This window comes from Salmo salar, chromosome 06 (genome assembly GCF_965601325.2).
Source record: "Salmo salar chromosome 06, fSalSal1, whole genome shotgun sequence".
Lineage (NCBI taxonomy): Eukaryota > Metazoa > Chordata > Actinopteri > Salmoniformes > Salmonidae > Salmo > Salmo salar.
Window position 1 is genome coordinate 5,785,540 of NC_138296.1, and position 24,267 is coordinate 5,809,806.

General features: G+C 48.4%; 1 protein-coding gene across 1 annotated transcript in view; it reads right to left on the reverse strand.

Moving 5' to 3' along the window:
• The window catches only part of LOC106606313 (myosin-11), a 72,495-nt gene that overhangs the window by 20,112 nt on the left and 28,116 nt on the right, over window positions 1–24,267 (reverse strand). Inside the window, exons 13-33 of the mRNA XM_082976272.1 lie at window positions 21,772–21,924; window positions 20,553–20,726; window positions 20,145–20,318; window positions 17,079–17,193; window positions 16,272–16,465; window positions 16,026–16,147; window positions 15,828–15,897; window positions 14,750–14,910; window positions 14,495–14,603; window positions 14,051–14,182; window positions 12,739–12,945; window positions 11,734–11,871; window positions 11,252–11,375; window positions 10,817–10,988; window positions 10,554–10,621; window positions 9,898–10,042; window positions 8,683–8,827; window positions 7,747–7,953; window positions 6,902–7,006; window positions 417–569; window positions 222–325 (exon numbers count right to left, since the gene is read on the reverse strand). Of these exons, the coding sequence (XP_082832398.1) occupies window positions 222–325; window positions 417–569; window positions 6,902–7,006; window positions 7,747–7,953; window positions 8,683–8,827; window positions 9,898–10,042; window positions 10,554–10,621; window positions 10,817–10,988; window positions 11,252–11,375; window positions 11,734–11,871; window positions 12,739–12,945; window positions 14,051–14,182; window positions 14,495–14,603; window positions 14,750–14,910; window positions 15,828–15,897; window positions 16,026–16,147; window positions 16,272–16,465; window positions 17,079–17,193; window positions 20,145–20,318; window positions 20,553–20,726; window positions 21,772–21,924 (2,972 nt within the window). The remainder of the gene's footprint in view (window positions 1–221; window positions 326–416; window positions 570–6,901; window positions 7,007–7,746; window positions 7,954–8,682; window positions 8,828–9,897; window positions 10,043–10,553; window positions 10,622–10,816; window positions 10,989–11,251; window positions 11,376–11,733; window positions 11,872–12,738; window positions 12,946–14,050; window positions 14,183–14,494; window positions 14,604–14,749; window positions 14,911–15,827; window positions 15,898–16,025; window positions 16,148–16,271; window positions 16,466–17,078; window positions 17,194–20,144; window positions 20,319–20,552; window positions 20,727–21,771; window positions 21,925–24,267) is intronic.

Genomic DNA, 24,267 nt, shown 5'->3' on the forward strand with positions numbered 1-24,267 from the left:
TTCGTTTTGTATTTTGTTGTTTTTGTCGGTGTTCATTTTAAAATAAAGTAAAATGTTCGCCTACCACGCTGCACCTTGGTCCAGTGTTTACGACGAACGTAACAGGAAAATTCTCAGCAACAAATTAAGTGATCAAATTAAGATCCTACATATGTTTTATTATAAATATATATATAACTATTATATACAGTATATTTATCATTTCTGTCTAATTCTCGTACTGTGAGTTGGCAGCCTCCAGATCCCTCTGCAGGCGTTTCTTCCCCTCCTCCAGGAGTTCCACCGTTCCCTGCTGCTCATCCAGACGTTTCTTACAGTCAGACAGCTGAAGAGAGAGAAAGGGTCAAAGGTCAAACTCTATACTCTCTTTCTGTAACAGTACTGACCTCTCTCTCTCTCTCTCTCTCTCTACTGACCTGTATGTTGAGGCTGGAGGCCTGTCTCTCCACTCCTCTCTTGGCCTCTGTCTCTTCCTCCAGCTGTTCTAGAAGGTTGTTCCTGTCTTCCTCTGTCTGGCGTAGACGACCTGACAGGTTCAGCTTCTGACGAGTCTCCTCTGCCAATAACTCCTAGAGAGGGAGGGGAGAGAGGAGGGGAGGGGGGCGAGAGGGGGGAGAGAGGGAAACAGATAAACATAAACAGGTTGTGGTAGTGTGTTGTAGTTCACTTTAGCCTCAAAGGCCCTAACATACATTACTTAAAAAGAGAAGCATTAGACAGGGGGACAACCGAAAAATAAACTCTGTTTATCTATCACTCTGAGAAGGTTTCCCTGTCAGCTGAACATCCTATATCTATTCAGTGTTTCCCCTACCAGTTGTTCTGTGAAGTAAGTCAGAGAGTTCTGTAGGTCTGAGTCTCACCTGAGAGTCCTGTAGGTCTGAGTCTCACCTGAGTAGTCCTGTAGGTCTGAGTCTCACCTGAGAGTCCTGTAGGTCTGAGTCTCACCTGAGAGTCCTGTAGGTCTGAGTCTCACCTGAGAGTCCTGTACGGTCTGCAGTCTCACCTGAGAGTCCTGTAGGTCTGAGTCTCACCTGAGAGTCCTGTAGGTCTGAGTCTCACCTGAGAGTCCTGTAGGTCTGAGTCTCACCTGAGAGTCCTGTAGGTCTGAGTCTCACCTGAGAGTCCTGTAGGTCTGAGTCTCACCTGAGAGTCCTGTAGGTCTGAGTCTCACCTGAGAGTCCTGTAGGTCTGAGTCTCACCTGAGAGTCCTGTAGGTCTGAGTCTCACCTGAGAGTCCTGTAGGTCTGAGTCTCACCTGAGAGTCCTGTAGGTCTGAGTCTCACCTGAGAGTCCTGTAGGTCTGAGTCTCACCTGATAGTCCTGTAGGTCTGAGTCTCACCTGAGAGTCCTGTAGGTCTGAGTCTCACCTGAGAGTCCTGTAGGTCTGAGTCTCACCTGAGAGTCCTGTAGGTCTGAGTCTCACCTGAGAGTCCTGTAGGTCTGAGTCTCACCTGAGAGTCCTGTAGGTCTGAGTCTCACCTGAGAGTCCTGTAGGTCGAGTCTCACCTGAGTGTCCTGTAGGTCTGAGTCTCACCTGAGTGTCCTGTAGGTCTGAGTCTCACCTGAGAGTCCTGTAGGTCTGAGTCTCACCTGAGAGTCCTGTAGGTCTGAGTCTCACCTGAGAGTCCTGTAGGTCTGAGTCTCACCTGAGAGTCCTGTAGGTCTGAGTCTCACCTGAGAGTCCTGTAGGTCTGAGTCTCACCTGAGAGTCCTGTAGGTCTGAGTCTCACCTGAGAGTCCTGTAGGTCTGAGTCTCACCTGAGTGTCCTGTGGTCTGAGTCTCACCTGAGAGTCCTGTACGTCTGAGTCTCACCTGAGAGTCCTGTACGTCTGAGTCTCACCTGAGTGTCCTGTACGTCTGAGTCTCACCTGAGAGTCCTGTAGGTCTGAGTCTCACCTGAGAGTCCTGTAGGTCTGAGTCTCACCTGAGAGTCCTGTAGGTCGGAGTCTCACCTGAGAGTCCTGTAGGTCTGAGTCTCACCTGATAGTCCTGTAGGTCTGAGTCTCACCTGAGAGTCCTGTAGGTCTGAGTCTCACCTGAGAGTCCTGTAGGTCTGAGTCTCACCTGAGTGTCCTGTAGGTCTGAGTCTCACCTGAGAGTCCTGTACGTCTGAGTCTCACCTGAGAGTCCTGTACGTCTGAGTCTCACCTGAGAGTCCTGTAGGTCTGAGTCTCACCTGAGAGTCCTGTAGGTCTGAGTCTCACCTGAGAGTCCTGTAGGTCTGAGTCTCACCTGAGAGTCCTGTAGGTCTGAGTCTCACCTGAGAGTCCTGTAGGTCTGAGTCTCACCTGAGAGTCCTGTAGGTCTGAGTCTCACCTGAGAGTCCTGTAGGTCTGAGTCTCACCTGAGAGTCCTGTAGGTCTGAGTCTCACCTGAGAGTCCTGTAGGTCTGAGTCTCACCTGAGTGTCCTGTAGGTCTGAGTCTCACCTGAGAGTCCTGTAGGTCTGAGTCTCACCTGAGAGTCCTGTAGGTCTGAGTCTCACCTGAGAGTCCTGTAGGTCTGAGTCTCACCTGAGAGTCCTGTAGGTCTGAGTCTCACCTGAGAGTCCTGTAGGTCTGAGTCTCACCTGAGTGTCCTGTAGGTCTGAGTCTCACCTGAGTGTCCTGTAGGTCTGAGTCTCACCTGAGTGTCCTGTAGGTCTGAGTCTCACCTGAGAGTCCTGTACGTCTGAGTCTCACCTGAGAGTCCTGTAGGTCTGAGTCTCACCTGAGAGTCCTGTAGGTCTGAGTCTCACCTGAGAGTCCTGTAGGTCTGAGTCTCACCTGAGAGTCCTGTAGGTCTGAGTCTCACCTGAGAGTCCTGTAGGTCTGAGTCTCACCTGAGAGTCCTGTAGGTCTGAGTCTCACCTGAGAGTCCTGTACGTCTGAGTCTCACCTGAGAGTCCTGTAGGTCTGAGTCTCACCTGAGAGTCCTGTAGGTCTCTGAGTCTCACCTGAGAGTCTGTAGGTCTGAGTCTCACCTGAGGTCCTGTAGGTCTGAGTCTCACCTGAGAGTCCTGTAGGTCTGCTGTCTCACCTGAGAGTCCTGTAGGTCTGAGTCTCACCTGAGAGTCCTGTAGGTCTGAGTCTCACCTGAGAGTCCTGTAGGTCTGAGTCTCACCTGAGAGTCCTGTAGGTCTGAGTCTCACCTGAGAGTCCTGTAGGTCTGAGTCTCACCTGAGAGTCCTGTAGGTCTGAGTCTCACCTGAGAGTCCTGTAGGTCTGAGTCTCACCTGAGTGTCCTGTAGGTCTGAGTCTCACCTGAGAGTCCTGTAGGTCTGAGTCTCACCTGAGAGTCCTGTAGGTCTGAGTCTCACCTGAGTCCTGTAGGTCTGAGTCTCACCTGAGAGTCCTGTAGGTCTGAGTCTCACCTGAGAGTCCTGTAGGTCTGAGTCTCACCTGAGTGTCCTGTAGGTCTGAGTCTCACCTGAGAGTCCTGTAGGTCTGAGTCTCACCTGAGAGTCCTGTAGGTCTGAGTCTCACCTGAGAGTCCTCTAGGTCTGAGTCTCACCTGAGTGTCCTGTAGGTCTGAGTCTCACCTGAGAGTCCTGTAGGTCTGAGTCTCACCTGAGTGTCCTGTAGGTCTGAGTCTCACCTGAGAGTCCTGTACGTCTGAGTCTCACCTGAGAGTCCTGTAGGTCTGAGTCTCACCTGAGTGTCCTGTAGGTCTGAGTCTCACCTGAGTCCTGTAGGTCTGAGTCTCACCTGAGAGTCCTGTAGGTCTGAGTCTCACCTGAGTGTCCTGTAGGTCTGAGTCTCACCTGAGAGTCCTGTAGGTCTGAGTCTCACCTGAGAGTCCTGTACGTCTGAGTCTCACCTGAGAGTCCTGTAGGTCTGAGTCTCACCTGAGAGTCCTGTAGGTCTCTGTCTCACCTGAGAGTCCTGTAGGTCTCTGTCTCACCTGAGAGTCCTGTAGGTCTCTGTCTCACCTGAGAGTCCTGTAGGTCTGAGTCTCACCTGAGTCCTGTAGGTCTGAGTCTCACCTGAGAGTCCTGTAGGTCTGAGTCTCACCTGAGTCCTGTAGGTCTGAGTCTCACCTGAGAGTCCTGTAGGTCTGAGTCTCACCTGAGAGTCCTGTACGTCTGAGTCTCACCTGAGAGTCCTGTACGTCTGAGTCTCACCTGAGTGTCCTGTAGGTCTGAGTCTCACCTGAGAGTCCTGTAGGTCTGAGTCTCACCTGAGAGTCCTGTAGGTCTGAGTCTCACCTGAGTCCTGTAGGTCTGAGTCTCACCTGAGAGTCCTGTAGGTCTGAGTCTCACCTGAGAGTCCTGTAGGTCTGAGTCTCACCTGAGAGTCCTGTAGGTCTGAGTCTCACCTGAGAGTCCTGTAGGTCTGAGTCTCACCTGAGAGTCCTGTAGGTCTGAGTCTCACCTGAGAGTCCTGTAGGTCTGAGTCTCACCTGAGAGTCCTGTAGGTCTGAGTCTCACCTGAGAGTCCTGTAGGTCTGAGTCTCACCTGAGTGTCCTGTAGGTCTGAGTCTCACCTGAGAGTCCTGTAGGTCTGAGTCTCACCTGAGAGTCCTGTAGGTCTGAGTCTCACCTGAGTGTCCTGTAGGTCTGAGTCTCACCTGAGTGTCCTGTAGGTCTGAGTCTCACCTGAGAGTCCTGTAGGTCTGAGTCTCACCTGAGAGTCCTGTAGGTCTGAGTCTCACCTGAGTGTCCTGTAGGTCTGAGTCTCACCTGAGAGTCCTGTAGGTCTGAGTCTCACCTGAGTGTCCTGTAGGTCTGAGTCTCACCTGAGAGTCCTGTACGTCTGAGTCTCACCTGAGAGTCCTGTAGGTCTGAGTCTCACCTGAGAGTCCTGTAGGTCTGAGTCTCACCTGAGAGTCCTGTAGGTCTGAGTCTCACCTGAGTGTCCTGTAGGTCTGAGTCTCACCTGAGAGTCCTGTAGGTCTGAGTCTCACCTGAGAGTCCTGTAGGTCTGAGTCTCACCTGAGAGTCCTGTAGGTCTGAGTCTCACCTGAGAGTCCTGTAGGTCTGAGTCTCACCTGAGAGTCCTGTAGGTCTGAGTCTCACCTGAGAGTCCTGTAGGTCTGAGTCTCACCTGAGTGTCCTGTAGGTCTGAGTCTCACCTGAGAGTCCTGTAGGTCTGAGTCTCACCTGAGAGTCCTGTAGGTCTGAGTCTCACCTGAGAGTCCTGTAGGTCTGAGTCTCACCTGAGAGTCCTGTAGGTCTGAGTCTCACCTGAGAGTCCTGTAGGTCTGAGTCTCACCTGAGAGTCCTGTAGGTCTGAGTCTCACCTGAGTGTCCTGTAGGTCTGAGTCTCACCTGAGAGTCCTGTAGGTCTGAGTCTCACCTGAGAGTCCTGTAGGTCTGAGTCTCACCTGAGTGTCCTGTAGGTCTGAGTCTCACCTGAGAGTCCTGTAGGTCTGAGTCTCACCTGAGAGTCCTGTAGGTCTGAGTCTCACCTGAGAGTCCTGTACGTCTGAGTCTCACCTGAGAGTCCTGTAGGTCTGAGTCTCACCTGAGGTCCTGTAGGTCTGAGTCTCACCTGAGTGTCCTGTAGGTCTGAGTCTCACCTGAGAGTCCTGTAGGTCTGAGTCTCACCTGAGAGTCCTGTAGGTCTGAGTCTCACCTGAGAGTCCTGTAGGTCTGAGTCTCACCTGAGGTCCTGTAGGTCTGAGTCTCACCTGAGAGTCCTGTAGGTCTGAGTCTCACCTGAGTGTCCTGTAGGTCTGAGTCTCACCTGAGAGTCCTGTAGGTCTGAGTCTCACCTGAGTGTCCTGTAGGTCTGAGTCTCACCTGAGAGTCCTGTAGGTCTGAGTCTCACCTGAGAGTCCTGTAGGTCTGAGTCTCACCTGAGAGTCCTGTAGGTCTGAGTCTCACCTGAGTGTCCTGTAGGTCTGAGTCTCACCTGAGAGTCCTGTAGGTCTGAGTCTCACCTGAGTGTCCTGTAGGTCTGAGTCTCACCTGAGTGTCCTGTAGGTCTGAGTCTCACCTGAGAGTCCTGTAGGTCTGAGTCTCACCTGAGAGTCCTGTAGGTCTGAGTCTCACCTGAGAGTCCTGTAGGTCTGAGTCTCACCTGAGAGTCCTGTAGGTCTGAGTCTCACCTGAGTGTCCTGTAGGTCTGAGTCTCACCTGAGAGTCCTGTAGGTCTGAGTCTCACCTGAGAGTCCTGTAGGTCTGAGTCTCACCTGAGAGTCCTGTAGGTCTGAGTCTCACCTGAGAGTCCTGTAGGTCTGAGTCTCACCTGAGAGTCCTGTAGGTCTGAGTCTCACCTGAGAGTCCTGTAGGTCTGAGTCTCACCTGAGAGTCCTGTACGTCTGAGTCTCACCTGAGAGTCCTGTAGGTCTGAGTCTCACCTGAGAGTCCTGTAGGTCTGAGTCTCACCTGAGAGTCCTGTAGGTCTGAGTCTCACCTGAGTGTCCTGTAGGTCTGAGTCTCACCTGAGAGTCCTGTAGGTCTGAGTCTCACCTGAGAGTCCTGTAGGTCTGAGTCTCACCTGAGAGTCCTGTAGGTCTGAGTCTCACCTGAGAGTCCTGTAGGTCTGAGTCTCACCTGAGAGTCCTGTAGGTCTGAGTCTCACCTGAGTGTCCTGTAGGTCTGAGTCTCACCTGAGAGTCCTGTAGGTCTGAGTCTCACCTGAGAGTCCTGTAGGTCTGAGTCTCACCTGAGAGTCCTGTAGGTCTGAGTCTCACCTGAGAGTCCTGTAGGTCTGAGTCTCACCTGAGAGTCCTGTAGGTCTGAGTCTCACCTGAGAGTCCTGTAGGTCTGAGTCTCACCTGAGTGTCCTGTAGGTCTGAGTCTCACCTGAGAGTCCTGTAGGTCTGAGTCTCACCTGAGAGTCCTGTAGGTCTGAGTCTCACCTGAGAGTCCTGTAGGTCTGAGTCTCACCTGAGAGTCCTGTAGGTCTGAGTCTCACCTGAGAGTCCTGTAGGTCTGAGTCTCACCTGAGAGTCCTGTAGGTCTGAGTCTCACCTGAGTGTCCTGTAGCTGGGACCCCAGACTGACCAGGTCTTTACTCAGTTTAATGTTCTTCCCCTCCACCTCATTCAGCAGACTGCTCACACTGTCCAACTCAGACTGGAACAGAGGGATGAGAGAAGAAGGGGAGAGAAGAAGGGGATGAGAGAAGAAGGGGATGAGAGAAGAAGGGGATGAGAGAAGAAGGGGATGAGAGAAGAAGGGATGAGAGAAGAAGTGGATGAGAGAAGAAGTGGATGAGAGAAGAAGTGGATGAGAGAAGAAGTGGATGAGTGAAGAAGGGTAGCAGGTTGTCACAAACATGAAATAATAAAATATGTTGTCTGTCATCATGTAAATAAAATACACCAAATACGCTGCTTCCTCCCCTCTCCCAGGTCCTCGCTGTAAACCACAACATGTTCTCAGTCAACTTACCTGGTCACATCAGGGGTAAGGGGTGTTGTTAGTGTTCTCAGATGCCTCACCAATAAATAGATGACAGTTGTACGAGGACAATCCCCTGCTCGTGTTTCAGGTTTTAAAAGTTTGTCACTTTTATTATTTTCATCTGACATGTAAGGTACAGATAGAGGCTCTTCATTCGATCACCCTGTTGCAGGATACATTTTCTGCAAACGTGTAGTGTATTTAAGGTTTTAAAAGTTTAACTAATTTCCACTTTGGAGTTTCAGACTTGAGTTTACCTTACGAAAAAATGTATCAACCCCTACAAAAATGTCCATTAATTACAATCCACATAATAATTAAAATGTCCTGTTGCTGCAGGATTATTTTCCTGCTGTAGCAAACTGGTTCAAATGAAGATCCTACATCTGTAGCCAGTGTACGCTACTCACGGTCAACTTAGAGACTCGTTCTCCCAGCTCCCCCCTCTGTCTCTCGCTGTCGTTGTGGCGCGACTGCAAGTCTGACAGCTGACCTTCGACCTTCTTCCTCTTGTGCTCCACTTCCTGCTTGGCGTTGGCCAATGAGTGGAGGTCTGCGCTGAGGTCAGATGACTCCTTCTCCAATCCCTGCTTAGCCTTCTCTAGACTGGCTCGCACCTGGGGAGAGAAGGGAGGGTGGAGGGAGTGAGGAAGAGAAGGGAGGGTGTGAGGAGTGGGGAGATAAGGAGGGTGTGAGGGAATGAGGGAGTGGGGATAGAAGGGAGGGTGTGAGGAGAAAGGAGGGTGTGAGGAGTGGGGAGAGATGGGAGGGTGTGAGGAGTGGGGAGAGAAAGGAGGGTGTGAGGAGTGGGGAGAGATGGGAGGGTGTGAGGAGTGGGGAGAGATGGGAGGGTGTGAGGAGTGGGGAGAGAAAGGAGGGTGTGAGGAGTGGGGAGAGATGGGAGGGTGTGAGGAGTGGGGAGAGAAAGGAGGGTGTGAGGAGTGGGGAGAGATGGGAGGGTGTGAGGAGTGGGGAGAGAAGGGAGGGTGTGAGGAGTGGGGAGAGAAAGGAGGGTGTGAGGAGTGGGGAGAGATGGGAGGGTGTGAGGAGTGGGGAGAGATGGGAGGGTGTGAGGAGTGGGGAGAGAAAGGAGGGTGTGAGGAGTGGGGAGAGAAAGGAGGGTGTGAGGAGTGGGGAGAGAAAGGAGGGTGTGAGGAGTGGGGAGAGAAAAGAGGGTGTGAGGAGTGGGGAGAGAAAGGAGGGTGTGAGGGAGTGTGTGTGTGTGTGTGTGTGTGTGTGTGTGTGTGTGTGTGTGTGTGTGTGTGTGTGTGTGTGTGTGTGTGTGTGTGTGTGTGTGTGTGTGTGTGTGTGTGTGTTCCCATGCAGGCGTCAGGTGTGTGTGTTACCCTCTTGGCTTGCTCCAGTTGTTCAGACAGTCCCTCAACAGTCTGTGTGTGTTTCTGTCTCATCTCCTGAACCTGAGCTTCATGGTTCCTCCCTTCCTCCTCCATCACCTTCTTCAACATGGCTACCTCCTGCTCTCGCTTCGCCCTGGAGAACACAACACACAGCAACCATCAGTGCTGCTGTGCAGCGGTGGTATCTAGTGGGTCCTCTAGAGGTCAAACTGAGACCGTATGGTCAGGATGTGGTGTCCTCTAGAGGTCAAACTGAGACCGTATGGTCAGGATGTGGTGTCCTCTAGAGGTCAAACTGAGACCGTATGGTCAGGATGTGGTGTCCTCTAGAGGTCATACTGAGACCGTATGGTCAGGATGTGGTGTCCTCTAGAGGTCAAACTGAGACCGTATGGTCAGGATGTGGTGTCCTCTAGAGGTCGAACTGAGACCGTATGGTCAGGATGTGGTGTCCTCTAGAGGTCAAACTGAGACCGTATGGTCAGGATGTGGTGTCCTCTAGAGGTCAAACTGAGACCGTATGGTCAGGATGTGGTGTCCTCTAGAGGTCGAACTGAGACCGTATGGTCAGGATGTGGTGTCCTCTAGAGGTCAAACTGAGACCGTATGGTCAGGATGTGGTGTCCTCTAGAGGTCAAACTGAGACCGTATGGTCAGGATGTGGTGTCCTCTAGAGGTCGAACTGAGACCGTATGGTCAGGATGTGGTGTCCTCTAGAGGTCAAACTGAGACCGTATGGTCAGGATGTGGGGTCCTCTAGAGGTCAATCTGAGACCGTATGGTCAGGATGTGGTGTCCTCTAGAGGTCAAACTGAGACCGTATGGTCAGGATGTGGTGTCCTCTAGAGGTCAAACTGAGACCGTATGGTCAGGATGTGGTGTCCTCTAGAGGTCATACTGAGCCCGTATGGTCAGGATGTGGTGTCCTCTAGAGGTCAAACTGAGACCGTATGGTCAGGATGTGGTGTCCTCTAGAGGTCAAACTGAGACCGTATGGTCAGGATGTGGTGTCCTCTAGAGGTCAAACTGAGACCGTATGGTCAGGATGTGGTGTCCTCTAGAGGTCAAACTGAGACCGTATGGTCAGGATGTGGTGTCCTCTAGAGGTCAAACTGAGACCGTATGGTCAGGATGTGGTGTCCTCTAGAGGTCAAACTGAGACCGTATGGTCAGGATGTGGTGATGACCGTGACTTGACCGTACCGTAGCTCCTGCTGTGCGGCGGTGGTATCCAGAGTGTCTTCCAGCTCAGACCTCAGAGCATTCAGCTCCTCTCCCAGGTCTCTACAGGCTGCATCAGCCTTCCTCCTGGCAGCCCCCTCTGACTCCAGGTCCTCCTGGATCTCACCTATTTATCACACACACACATGACCAGAGCACGCACAAACACACACACACACACACACACACACACACACACACACACACACACACACACACACACACACACACACACACACACACACACCTATTCCTCATGTAGTGCACTACCTTTGAGCAGGTTAGTGTTTTCCATCATGGATGTTGTTCTGGAGGCAGTTCTGCAGAGTGGTCAACAGCTGGCACAGCCACAAAGTCATAACGTCTTGACTTTAAACCTAACCTTAACCCTAACCTTAACCACACTGCTAACCTTAATGCCTAACCTTAAATTAAGACCAAAAAGCTACATTTGTTTTCAGGAATATTTACAATATAGAGAATATAGACTTTGCAGCTTGCCCATCTAGCAGAAATCGTTCAGTTCTGCCTCAAGGACGAGACTCATCCCAATAAACGCTCAGTTCTGCCTCCAGGACGAGACTCATCCCAATCAACGCCAACCTACTACTTTTGACCCGTGTTGATATGGATCTCACCTAACAGCCCCTCCAGCTCCCTGACACGACGCACCGCCGCAACACAAGCGGCAGACTCCTCCTCCAACCTGACAGAGAGAGAGATTTAGGGCATGGGAAGTAATAGCTATGCTATGTGTGTAGATATGCCCAATAATGGTTAAGATTGTCAAGGTACGGTCTCTCTCAACTCTTTAACTATTTGTCAAGTGTGTTTATATATTCCTGGATAATAAAGCTACTGATTGAAGATAGTTCATCACTGATGATCTGGGATTGATTACCTGGCCTGTGTGGCCAGTAGCTCCTCCTCCTTGGCGGCGAGCTGTGCTCTGAGCTCGGCTATCTGGGCCTGCAGGTCGGCCAGCTGCTCCTGGAGATCAGCCAGCTCCGTCTCCAGCTTCCTCTTGGCCTTCTCCACATCCTGCCTGCCCTTCTCCTCCTTCTTCATACGCACTGAGGAAGAGGAGGAGGAGGAGGAGGAGGAGGAGGAAGAGGAATCGTCATCATCATCATCATCGTCTATAGCAGAGGTAGACTGATGCATTCTTGGAGAGTGTGTAAGCTTTGTTCAGCTTTATCCCAGTCCTAACACACCAGATTCAACCAATTAAGGTCTAAATGAAAGACAATAATTGACTGATTACTGACTGACTGAATGACTGATTGATGCCAGGGGTGAGAGGTCAGGGGTTAGAGGTCAGAGGTGAGTAACTCACCCTCCAGGTCTGAGATCATAGACTCGTGTTTGTTCTTCAGCTTGGTCAAGTTCTTAGACTTCTCCTCTTCCTCAGCCAGGTTAGAGCTGGAGTCTGCTATTCTCTCCTCCAACAGTTTACGCTCCTGAAGGACAACGGATAAAAGAGAGAAAGGTCAGGGTTCAGAGGTGAGGGGTCAGGGACTGTACTATTCTCTCCTCCAACAGTTTACGCTCCTGAAGGACAACGGATAAAAGAGAGAAAGGTCAGGGTTCAGAGGTGAGGGGTCAGGGACTGTACTACTCTCTCCTCCAACAGTTTATGTTCCTGAAGGACAACACACAGCAGGGAGTAAGGTTAATCAGAGGTCAGAGGTGAGGGGTCAGGGACTGAGTGCTACATGCTCCTTCAACAGCTCACGTTGCTGAGGAACAGGAGATCGGTGGGTGGATGGGAGGGTGGGGGAATGGTGTTTATTGAGACAGGGGTGGAGAACAACATACCTTGAGTAGTTTGTTATTCTGGTCCTCCATGATGAGAACGTCCTCCTCCAGTTTCTTGACCTTCCCCTCAACAGTCACCTTCTCCAGCTGCAGCTTCTGACGAGAGTCCTCTTCCTCTGACAGGTGGGCCTCCATGGCCTAATACACAGAGAGAAGAAAGGGATGAAGAGAGAAAGAGAAAAGAGAGAGAGAGGGACAGGGAGGCGAGATAAATAGGATAAGAGTTTGTGTTTTCTGTACCCCAAAATTATGTTTTAATAAAGGTTAGGTAATACAATCACAATGTTTCAACCCACATGGACTTTGTCACTCCACCTGACCCACAACAGGGCCTCCACCGGACCCACAACAGGGCCTCCACCGGACCCACTACAGGATCTCCACCTGACTCACAACAGGGCCTCCACCTGACCCACAACAGGGCCCGTCCACCTGACCCACAACAGGGCCTCCTTCACCGGACCCACAACAGGACCTCCTTCACCGGACCCACAACAGGGCCTCCACTGGACCCACAACAGGGCCTCCACATGATCCACAACAGGGCCTCCACATGATCCACAACAGGGCCTCCACATGATCCACAACAGGGCCTCCACATGACCCACAACAGGGCTTCCACATGACCCACAACAGGAGCTCCGTCACCTGACCCACAACAGGACCTCCTTCACCTGACGCACAACAGGACCTCCTTCACCTGACCCACAACAGGACCTCCACCTGATCCACAACAGGGCCTTACATCTATACCAGTCTATGGATAAGGACAGAGTGCAGTCAATCCACCATCCACTAACTTCAGCATTTTCCAACCAGAAACCAATGGAAGTCAATGTACCCGGTAATATCGATATTAGCATTTCATACATTTCATGCCAAAGTTTCTGAAAGGGATTGAGTCGGTTTGACGCTACTTTGAAATGATTTTGTCCATTTTGACTCATCACTGATATACCATAGTTGAAAAGGTCATTGCTCGGTAGCCATTTTGGATCTGCCCACCTGTAGTTGCTGCTGCATGTCCTTCCTCTCCTGCTGCAGCTGTGTGGCTCTCTCCTCCTCCTCCTCCAGCCGCGACTCCATCTCATGGAGCACCTCCTCCAGCTCCTGCTTCTTGACCTCCAGACGAAGCCTCATCTCCTCTGCCTCAGCATACAACTCTGTCTCCGCCTGAAGCTTCTGCTCCAGTTTAGCTCGCTCCTCTACTACCTAGAGAGAGAGAGTCTCCACTTTACCTGTGTGTGTGTGTGTGTGTGTGTGTGTGTGTGTGTGTGTGTGTGTGTGTGTGTGTGTGTGTGTGTGTGTGTGTGTGTGTGTGTGTGTGTGTGTGTGTGTGTGTGTCTTTGCCTGTGTGTGTGTGTCTCCACTTTACCTGTGTGTGTGTGTCTCCACTTTACCTGTGTGTGTGTGTGTGTGTGTGTGTGTGTGTGTGTGTGTGTGTGTGTGTGTGTGTGTGTGTGTCTCCACTTTACCTGTGTGTGTGTGTGTGTGTCTCCACTTTACCTGTGTGTGCGTGTGTGTGGGTGTGTCTCCACTTTACCTGTGTGTGTGTGTCTCCACTTTACCTGTGTGTGCGTGTGTGTGGGTGTGTGTGTGTGTGTGTCTCCACTTTACCTGTGTGTGTGTGTCTCCACTTTACCTGTGTGTGTGTGTGTGTGTGTGTGTGTGTGTGTGTGTGTGTGTGTCTCCACTTTACCTGTGTGTGTGTGTGTGTCTCCACTTTACCTGTGTGTGCGTGTGTGTGTGTGTGTGTGTGTTGTGTGTGTGTGTGTGTGTGTGTCTCCACTTTACCTGTGTGTGTGTGTCTCCACTTTACCTGTGTGTGTGTGTGTGTGTGTGTGTGTGTGTGTGTGTGTGTGTGTGTGTGTGTGTGTGTGTGTGTGTCTCCACTTTACCTGTGTGTGTGTGTGTGTCTCCACTTTACCTGTGTGTGCGTGTGTGTGGGTGTGTGTGTGTGTGTGTGTCTCCACTTTACCTGTGTGTGTGTGTCTCCACTTTACCTGTGTGTGTGTGTGTGTGTGTGTGTGTGTGTGTGTGTGTGTGTGTGTGTGTGTGTGTCTCCACTTTACCTGTGTGTGTGTCTCCACTTTACCTGTGTGTGCGTGTGTGTGGGTGTGTCTCCACTTTACCTGTGTGTGTGTGTGTGTGTGTGTGTGTGTGTCTCCACTTTACCTGTGTGTGTGTGTGTCCACCTTACGTGTGTGTGCGTGTGTGTGTGTGTGTGTGTGTGTGTGTGTGTGTGTGTGTGTGTGTGTGTGTGTGTGTGTGTGTGTGTGTGTGTGTGTGTGTGTGTGTGTGTGTTTCTCCACTTCACCTGTGTGTGTTTCTGAGAGATCTCCTTCAGTTCCACCTGGCTCTTCTGGGCCAGATCCTTGGCGGACTTCAGCTCCTCCTCCTTCTGACCCATTTCTTCTTCCTGTCGCGTCACCTGGAGGAGGGGCTTCACCTGCGGGACAACCAATCTAAGTTTACTTAAGAGCTGATATCAAATCAAATCAACGAATCAAAACTACGATATACTACGATATATCAAAACTAGTTACATAGTGGTTCTCCATGATGGACGTGGCAGAACATCTACAACACTGGATAGGACAGATAACCATAAATCAAACACCTGTGTGTGTGTGTGTGTGTGTGCGTGCGTGCGTGCGTTTGTGCGTTTGTGCGTGTGTGCGTGTGTGCGTGTGTGCGTGTGTGCGTGTGTGCGTGTGTGTGTGTGTGTGTGTGTGTGTGTGTGTGTGTGTGTGATATGTACCTTGGTGAAGAGTCTCCACCACTGCCAGTTCTTCAGGACCAGGTAGACAGCACAGTTCCTCTGAATCACCTTCATAGCAGTCAGCTGGGCCTGACGCTTACTAAACGCTCTGTGGACAGAAGTCACATCAGAGTGTGTCTGCTATCATGCTGTTGAGGGAGCGACTGGTAACGCTACCTCACGGGTGAAATGTGTCGATGTGTTCAGAGGGTCCCTATGTGGAGCCCAGGCTGGAAGCAACACTGTTACACTAACTTGCGTGCCAGGAAGCTCCTAGCGTGGGCCTGGAAGGCGATGATGACCACGGTCAGTTTAATGTCCCTCTCCTCCTCCAGCTGGGCTAACACTCCTGTTCTGAAGAACATCTTACTCTGACCAATACGGAACAGATTAGGGTCCAGGTCCAGGTGCTTCATCTGGAGAGGAAGTCATAACACCTTTATCGTGACACCTTTATCATGACACCTTTATCATAACACCTTCATCATGACACCTTCATCATGACACCTTCATCATGACACCTTCATCATGACACCTTTATCGTGACACCTTTATCGTGACACCTTTATCGTAACACCTTTATCGTAACACCTTTATCGTAACACTTTTATCGTGACACCTTTATCATAACACCTTTATCGTAACACCTTTATCGTGACACCTTTCAAAACAAAGGTCCCTTTAGAATAACTCTTTACTTATCCAGAACTAAGGTAGAAACATGTCCTATTTAGTTCATTGCTCAACTTTTGGTTTTCTAAAAATGCGGGTTCAAACGTGCCAAAACGTTTTTAGGCTCAGTGACTGTATCAGTAAGATCAACTCAGACGTATCAGTAAGATCAACTCAGACGTATCAGTAAGATCAACTCAGACGTTTCAGTTAGATCAACTCAGACGTTTCAGTAAGATCAACTCAGACGTTTCAGTGAGATCAACTCAGACGTTTCAGTGAGATCAACTCAGACGTTTCAGTGAGATCAACTCAGACGTTTCAGTGAGATCAACTCAGACGTATCAGTAAGATCAACTCAGACGTTTCAGTGAGATCAACTCAGACGTTTCAGTGAGATCAACTCAGACGTTTCAGTGAGATCAACTCAGACGTTTCAGTGAGATCAACTCAGACGTTTCAGTGAGATCAACTCAGACGTTTCAGTGAGATCAACTCAGACGTTTCAGTGAGATCAACTCAGACGTTTCAGTGAGATCAACTCAGACGTTTCAGTTAGATCAACTCAGACGTTTCAGTGAGATCAACTCAGACGTTTCAGTGAGATCAACTCAGACGTTTCAGTTAGATCAACTCAGACGTTTCAGTAAGATGAAATCACCATTAGTTGACAAGCCTGTTTCCCGTCCATGAAACCCTTTGGGATGCAGTTGGCTGCTAGGATCTCATAGCTACAAGAAGAGGAAGAGGAAGAAGAGGAAGAAAGAGAGGAAGACAGAAGGAAGAGTACAAGTTGTTATATGATAACTACACAGACATAATCGTGGTTCCTTAACGTTGGTGTTAGAACATTCCTCACCGTTGTCGGAACTCTTGGAACACGATGCGGTTGGGGAAGCCCTGTCTGCAGATACGGATCCCTTCCAGAACCCCGTTACACCTCAACTGTTCCAGAACCAGGTTAGCATCCAGCTTCCCTGCCTACACACACACACAGGAAGAATGAGGGAGAGAGAGATCACAGGTGACTCATGAGAGAGGAGATGAATTGATGAAACATATAGAAATAGCTGTAGGGGTTCTGGGTAGGGGGATAGTGTCCTACCCTCTTCTCGTGGTTAGGGATGATACAGCGTATGAAGTTGGGCTGTGTGTTGTTCAGCGTGGTCATCAGTTTGCCCAGGGATTCCTTGTAGAGCTGGCCCACTGTCCTGAACATGCCCTTCTTAGACTTGGTGGCGCTGGGGGCCGAGCTCTCTGACATCTTAGTAATGGTCTCTAGACCCACCACATGGTCCACTGGAAACAGAACAAGGATTATTCATGACCTCTGAGAAGAAAGGCTGGGGGGCGGGAAAGGTGAGAGGCAGGGAGAAAGAGGAGGAGATGAAAGAGAAAGAGGGAGAAGAACAGGTGACAGACAAGAAGGAGAGACAGTAGAATACTGATGAATACTGATGGGAGTACAGTAAAGTGAATGGGTAGTAGACAACACATTTCTACTGATGGGAGTACAGTAAAGTGAATGGGTAGTAGACAACACATTTCTACTGATGGGAGTACAGTAAAGTGAATGGGTAGTAGACAACACATTTCTACTGATGGGAGTACAGTAAAGTGAATGGGTAGTAGACAACACATTTCTACTGATGGGAGTACAGTAATGTGAATGGGTAGTAGACAACACATTTCTACTGATGGGAGTACAGTAAAGTGAATGGGTAGTAGACAACACATTTCTACTGATGGGAGTACAGTAAAGTGAATTGGTAGTATGTGCTTGCATCCTAAATAGGACCCTATTCCTGATTTACTATAGTGCACAACTTTTGACCAGAGTGCTATGGGGCCTGGTCTAACGTGGTGCACCATTCAAGGAACAGGGTGCCATTTTGGGACGCATGTGGCTCACCATCCTTCCAGAGGTCCTGTATGAAGGGGTTGGATGAGTTGTTGAGGAGAGCCGTCACGTTGTCATTCAGAGGGTCCATGTTCTTAGTCAGCCAGTTGGCCCCGTTGTAGTCCACCTATAACACAACCACAACACAACCACAACATAACCACAACCACAACACAACCATGTTCTCCGTCAGTCAACTGGCCCCGTTGTAGTCCACCTATAACACAACCCCAATACAACCACAACACAACCATAACACAACCACAACACAACCATAACACAACCACAACACAACCATGTTCTCCGTCAGTCAACTGGCCCCGTTGTAGTCCACCTATAACACAACCACAACACAACCATAACACAACCACAACACAACCATAACATAACCACAACACAACCATGTTCTCCGTCAGTCAACTGGCCCCGTTGTAGTCCACCTATAACACAACCACAACACAACCATAACACAACCACAACACAACCATAACACAACCACAACACAACCATGTTCTCCCTCAGTTAGTGATAAGATAATGATCTAATAAAGGTAAATGAATCAATAAACCATGATGAATTATTAGTCATACAGCATGGTTAATGAATAATCAATGTAATGATCAATGTAGTGATCGATTGGTCTGATTAGTTCCAGAAAGTCCAGGAACCACTGGAGAGGGAAAGAAATGTGTGTATGTAATTAGTGTAGAGAGCAGGGGACAGATGGTAAAGGGGGTAAAACTTCAAATGGTTCCTAACCTTGAGGGAAAGGAACAGGCTGAGCTCTGAATAGTGATAAACAGTGTGAGAAGTCTATGGGGGATGCAGGTCACCAACAGTTTGTGTGTAAATGCATGTGCGTAAGTAAGCAAGAACTATATAATGACTGTTTTGTTATCCTGACGCCAGAACGTTCTCAAGAATAAAGCTACAGAAACCTTTTGCAGAAAGCTGAGTCCTTGCCTAATTATTTAACCCATTGTCTTACAAACCTTGGGCATTAGTCAAGGCGAATTGATTATTGATTATTATCATCAAGATATCAAATTATTCTGACAGTTAGCTGGCCCCATTGTAGTCCACCTATAACACAACCACAATACAACCACATCACAACCATAACATAACCACAACACAACCATGATCTCCGTCAGTCAGCTGGTCCCATTGTAGTCCACCTATAACCACAACACAACCATGTTCTTAGTCAGCCAGCTGGCACCGTTGTAGTCCACCTATAACACAACCACAATACAACCACAACACAACCATGTTATCAATCAGCCAGCTGGCACCATTGTAGTCCACCTACATATAATCTAATCTCACCCTGCCGGCGTGGTGGAGAACTCTTCAGACAGAAACATATAATCTAATCTCACCCTGCCGGCGTAGTGGAGAACTCTTCAGACAGAAACATATAATCTAATCTCACCCTGCCGGCGTAGTGGAGAACTCTTCAGACAGAAACATATAATCTAATCTCACCCTGCCGGCGTAGTGGAGAACTCTTCAGACAGAAACATATCATCTAATCTCACCCTGCCGGCGTAGTGGAGAACTCTTCAGACAGAAACATATAATCTAATCTCACCCTGCCGGCGTAGTGGAGAACTCTTCAGACAGAAACATATCATCTAATCTCACCCTGCCGGCGTAGTGGAGAACTCTTCAGACAGAAACATATCATCTAATCTCACCCTGCCGGCGTAGTGGAGAACTCTTCAGACAGAAACATATAATCTAATCTCACCCTGCCGGCGTAGTGGAGAACTCTTCAGACAGAAACATATCATCTAATCTCACCCTGCCGGCGTAGTGGAGAACTCTTCAGACAGAAACATATAATCTAATCTCACCCTGCCGGCGTAGTGGAGAACTCTTCAGACAGAAACATATCATCTAATCTCACCCTGCCGGCGTAGTGGAGAACTCTTCAGACAGAAACATATAATCTAATCTCACCCTGCCGGCGTAGTGGAGAACTCTTCAGACAGAAACATATCATCTAATCTCACCCTGCCGGCGTAGTGGAGAACTCTTCAGACAGAAACATATCATCTAATCTCACCCTGCCGGCGTAGTGGAGAACTCTTCAGACAGAAACATATAATCTCATCTCACCCTGCCGGCGTAGTGGAGAACTCTTCAGACAGAAACATATCATCTCATCTCACCTTGCCGGCGTGGTGGAGAACTCTTCAGACAGAAACATATAATCTCATCTCACCCTGCCGGCGTGGTGGAGAACTCTTCAGACAGAAACATATCATCTAATCTCACCCTGCCGGCGTAGTGGAGAACTCTTCAGACAGAAACATATCATCTAATCTCACCCTGCCGGCGTAGTGGAGAACTCTTCAGACAGAAACATATAATCTAATCTCACCCTGCCGGCGTAGTGGAGAACTCTTCAGACAGAAACATATCATCTCATCTCACCCTGCCGGCGTAGTGGAGAACTCTTCAGACAGAAACATATAATCTAATCTCACCCTGCCGGCGTAGTGGAGAACTCTTCAGACAGAAACATATCATCTAATCTCACCCTGCCGGTGTAGTGGAGAACTCTTCAGACAGAAACATATCATCTAATCTCACCCTGCCGGCGTAGTGGAGAACTCTTCAGACAGAAACATATAATCTCATCTCACCTTGCCGGCGTAGTGGAGAACTCTTCAGACAGAAACATATAATCTCATCTCACCTTGCCGGCGTAGTGGAGAACTCTTCAGACAGAAACATATAATCTAATCTCACCTTGCCGGCGTAGTGGAGAACTCTTCAGACAGAAACATATAATCTCATCTCACCTTGCCGGCGTAGTGGAGAACTCTTCAGACAGAAACATATCATCTAATCTCACCTTGCCGGCGTAGTGAAGAACTCTTCAGACAGAAACATATCATCTAATCTCACCTTGCCGGCGTAGTGGAGAACTCTTCAGACAGAAACATATCATCTAATCTCACCTTGCCGGCGTAGTGAAGAACTCTTCAGACAGAAACATATCATCTAATCTCACCTTGCCGGCGTAGTGGAGAACTCTTCAGACAGAAACATATCATCTAATCTCACCTTGCCGGCGTAGTGAAGAACAGAGAAGGCAGTCTTGTCTTTGAGTGATTTGGGTTTGGAGAACTTGCAGTGGGCCGTGTGTGTGTTCATCAGCTTCTCAACGAAGGACAGGTCTGTGGCTTTAGGGAACCAGCACTCCTCATCCAACAGAGCCAAGATACCTGGAGGATTGTTCTAGAAGGGTGGGGGGAGGGGTCAGCTTTAGGGAACCAGCACCCATCCGTGTGTGCATTACTGTAGGTCCAGGGTGTATGTGTGTGTGTGTGTGTGTGTGTGTGTGTGTGTGTGTGTGTGTGTGTGTGTGTGTGTGTGTGTGTGTGTGTGTGTGTGTGTGTGTGTGTCTCCGTGTGTGTGAGTGTCTCTGTATGTGTGTGTGTGTCTCCGTGTGTGTGTGTGTGTGTGTGTTACCGGTCTCTCGATGAGCTCTATGCAGGGCTGCAGGTCCAGGCCGAAGTCTATGAAGGCCCAGTCGATCCCCTCTCTCTTGTACTCCTCCTGCTCCAGGATGAACATGGTGTGGTTGAACAGCTGCTGCAGACGCTCGTTGGTGTAGTTGATGCACAGCTGCTCAAACGAGTTGTCCTGAGGAGAAGGAGAAGGTACATAGTGGTTTACACAGAGCTACAGTACCATGGTAGTTCCTGAGGAGAAGGAGAAGTTACATAGTGGTTTACACAGAGCTACAGTACCATGGTAGTTCCTGAGGAGAAGTTACATAGTGGTTTACACAGAGCTACAGTACCGTGGTAGTTCCTGAGGAGAAGTTACATAGTGGTTTACACAGAGCTACAGTACCGTGGTAGTTCCTGAGGAGAAGTTACATAGTGGTTTACACAGAGCTACAGTACCGTGGTAGTTCCTGAGGAGAAGTTACATAGTGGTTTACACAGAGCTACAGTACCGTGGTAGTTCCTGAGGAGAAGTTACATAGTGGTTTACACAGAGCTACAGTACCGTGGTAGTTCCTGAGGAGAAGTTACATAGTGGTTTACACAGAGCTACAGTACCGTGGTAGTTCCTGAGGAGAAGTTACATAGTGGTTTACACAGAGCTACAGTACCATGGTAGTTCCTGAGGAGAAGTTACATAGTGGTTTACACAGAGCTACAGTACCATGGTAGTTCCTGAGGAGAAGTTACATAGTGGTTTACACAGAGCTACAGTACCATGGTAGTTCCTGAGGAGGGGAGATGGGAGAGATGGATGTGAACATAGAGGTACTTCTCACGTCATAGTCCTGTACATCAGGTCTGAATCCCAAATGACATCCTATTCCCTATTTAGTGCACTACTTTGACCAGGGCCCGTAGGGGTGTTTTTAATTGTGGGATAATAATAATCATAGTAGGAAATGTTCTGGGGGAAATGTCCCTTTTGGGAGGTAGATGGGGCTCCCAAATCGCTACGTCTACCCATTTTAAATGGTTTCAATTTCAGTCATTTAGCAGATGCTCATATCCAGAGTGAATTACAGTAGTGGGTGCATCATTCTCTTTTACCGGTCCTCCATGGGAATCGAACCCACAACCTTGGCGTTGCAATGCGCCATGAGCTACCAACTGGCCTCACGGGACCCCTGCTGAATTCCTTTCTCTGTCAACTTAAAGATGATGCTCCTCAATCTCACCTCAAAGATTTCAAAGCCAGCGATGTCTAGGATCCCCAGGAATGATGCTCCTTTACGTTTGGCTTTATCCAGAGTCTTATTCACCCTAGCCAGGATCCACCTGAACAACCGCTCATACATGGCCTTCGCTAGGGCCTCGATGGCAAAGTCAGCCTGGGGGAGAAGGAGAGGGAGCGGGAGGGGAGAGGGAGGGGGAGAAGGAGAGGGAGCGGGAGGGGAGAGGGAGGGGGAGAAGGAGAGGGAGCGGGAGGGGAGAAGGAGAGGGAGAAGGAGCGGGAGGGGAGGAGAGAAGGAGAGGGAGAAGGAGAGGGAGCGGGAGGGGAGAAGGAGAGGGAGCGGGAGGGGAGAGGGAGCGGGAGGGGAGAGGGAGGGGGAGAAGGAGAGGGAGCGGGAGGGGAGAGGGAGGGGGAGAAGGAGAGGGAGCGGGAGGGGAGAAGGAGAGGGAGAAGGAGAGGGAGCGGGAGGGGAGAAGGAGAGGGAGCGGGAGGGGAGAGGGAGGGGGAGAAGTAGAGGGAGCGGGAGGGGAGAAGGAGAGGGAGAAGGAGAGGGAGCGGGAGGGGAGAAGGAGAGGGAGCGGGAGGGGAGAGGGAGGGGGAGAAGGAGAGGGAGCGGGAGGGGAGAGGGAGGGGGAGAAGGAGAGGGAGCGGGAGGGGAGAGGGAGGGGGAGAAGGAGAGGGAGCGGGAGGGGAGAAGGAGAGGGAGAGAGAGAGAGATAGAGAGACAGTGAGTGTGTGAACCGTCATCTTGTCTGCCTCCACGTACATCCCTGTCTCTGACTAAAGCTTCTCCTGGAGAAAGGCTATGTACTATAACTACTTATGCTTCAGATACATTATATGTTGCCAGGTCTCTGTTGAAAATAAGATTACACTTTTAACTGAACATGTGAGAGGAAGGTATTGTATCTAGAATAGAATACAGTAGAATACAATAGACTAGAGAATAATAAAGTAGAGTAGAGTAGAGTAGAGTAGAATAGAGTAGAGTTGAATAGAATAGAGTAGAATATAATAGATTAGATTAGAGTTGAATAGAGCAGAGTAGAGATAAATAGATTAGAATAGAGTAGATTAGAATAGAATAGTGTAGAGTTGAATAGAACAGAGTAGAACATAATAGAACAGAATAGAGTAGAGTTGAATAGAGTAGTGTTGAACAGAGTAGAATAGAGTAGAGAAGAATAGAGTAGAGTAGAACAGAGTAGAATAGAGTAGTGTTGAATAAAGTCGAATATAGTAGAGAAGAATAGAGTAGAACATAATAGAGTTGATTAAAGAGAAGAAACGAGTTTAATAGAATAGAGTAGATTAGAGTAATCTATAGTTGAATAAAACAGAATAGAGTAGAATAGAATATAACAGAATAAAGTAGAGTAGAATAGAGTACAATAGAATAGAGTAGAACATAATAGAATGGAGTCAAACAGAGTTGAATAGAGTAGAGTAGAGTTGAATAGAGTAGAGTTGAATGGAATAGAATAGACTCAGGTAGATTATAGTAGATTATAATAGAGTAGAATATAGTAGAGTTGAATAGAATAGAGCATAATATAACATAATAAAGTAGAATAGAATAAAGTAGAGTTGAATATATAAGAGTGAGATATAACAAAGTAGAACCGAGTAGATTAGAATAAAGTAGAATTGAATATAATAGAGTAGAGTAGAATAGAGTAGAATAGAAAATAGTAGAATAGAGTAGAGTTTAATAGAATAAAGTAGAATAGAGTAGAGTACAAGTACGAGTTGAACAGGGTATAATATAATAGAACAGAAAAGGGTAGAATAGAATGAAGTAGAATAGAACAGAATATAGTAGCATAGAATAGAGTAATACAATACAATAGAGTAGAATAAAGTAGAATAAAGTAGAATACAGTAGAACACAGTAGAATAGAGTAGAATAGAGCAGAATAGAATATAGTAAAGTAGAATTGAGTAGAGTAGAATAGAGTAGAGTTGAAAAGAATGGAGTAGAAGTGTATTTTGTGTAGTGTAGAGTTGAATAGAACAGGATAGAGTAGAACAGAGTAGAATTGAACATAATAGAGTAGAACAGAGAAGATTAGAATAGAGTAGAATAGAGTAGAGTTGAATAGAATAGAGTAGAGTTTAAAAGAATAGAGTCAAATATAACAAAGTAGAACCGAGTAGAATAGAATAAAGTAGAATTGAATATAATAGAGTGGAGCAGAGTAGAATAGAGTAGAATAGAAGATAGTAGAATAGAGTAGAAATGAGTAGAATAGAGTAAAATATAACAAAGTAGAACCGAGTAGAATAGAATAAAGTAGAATTGACTATAATAGAGTAGAGCAGAGTAGAATAGAATAGAAGATAGTAGAATAGAGTAGAAATGAATAGAATAAAGTAAAATATAACAAAGTAGAACCAAGAAGAATAGAATAAAGTAGAATTGAATATAATAGAGTAGAGCAGAGTAGAATAGAGTAGAATAGAAGATAGTAGAATAAAGTAGACATTAATAGAATAAAGT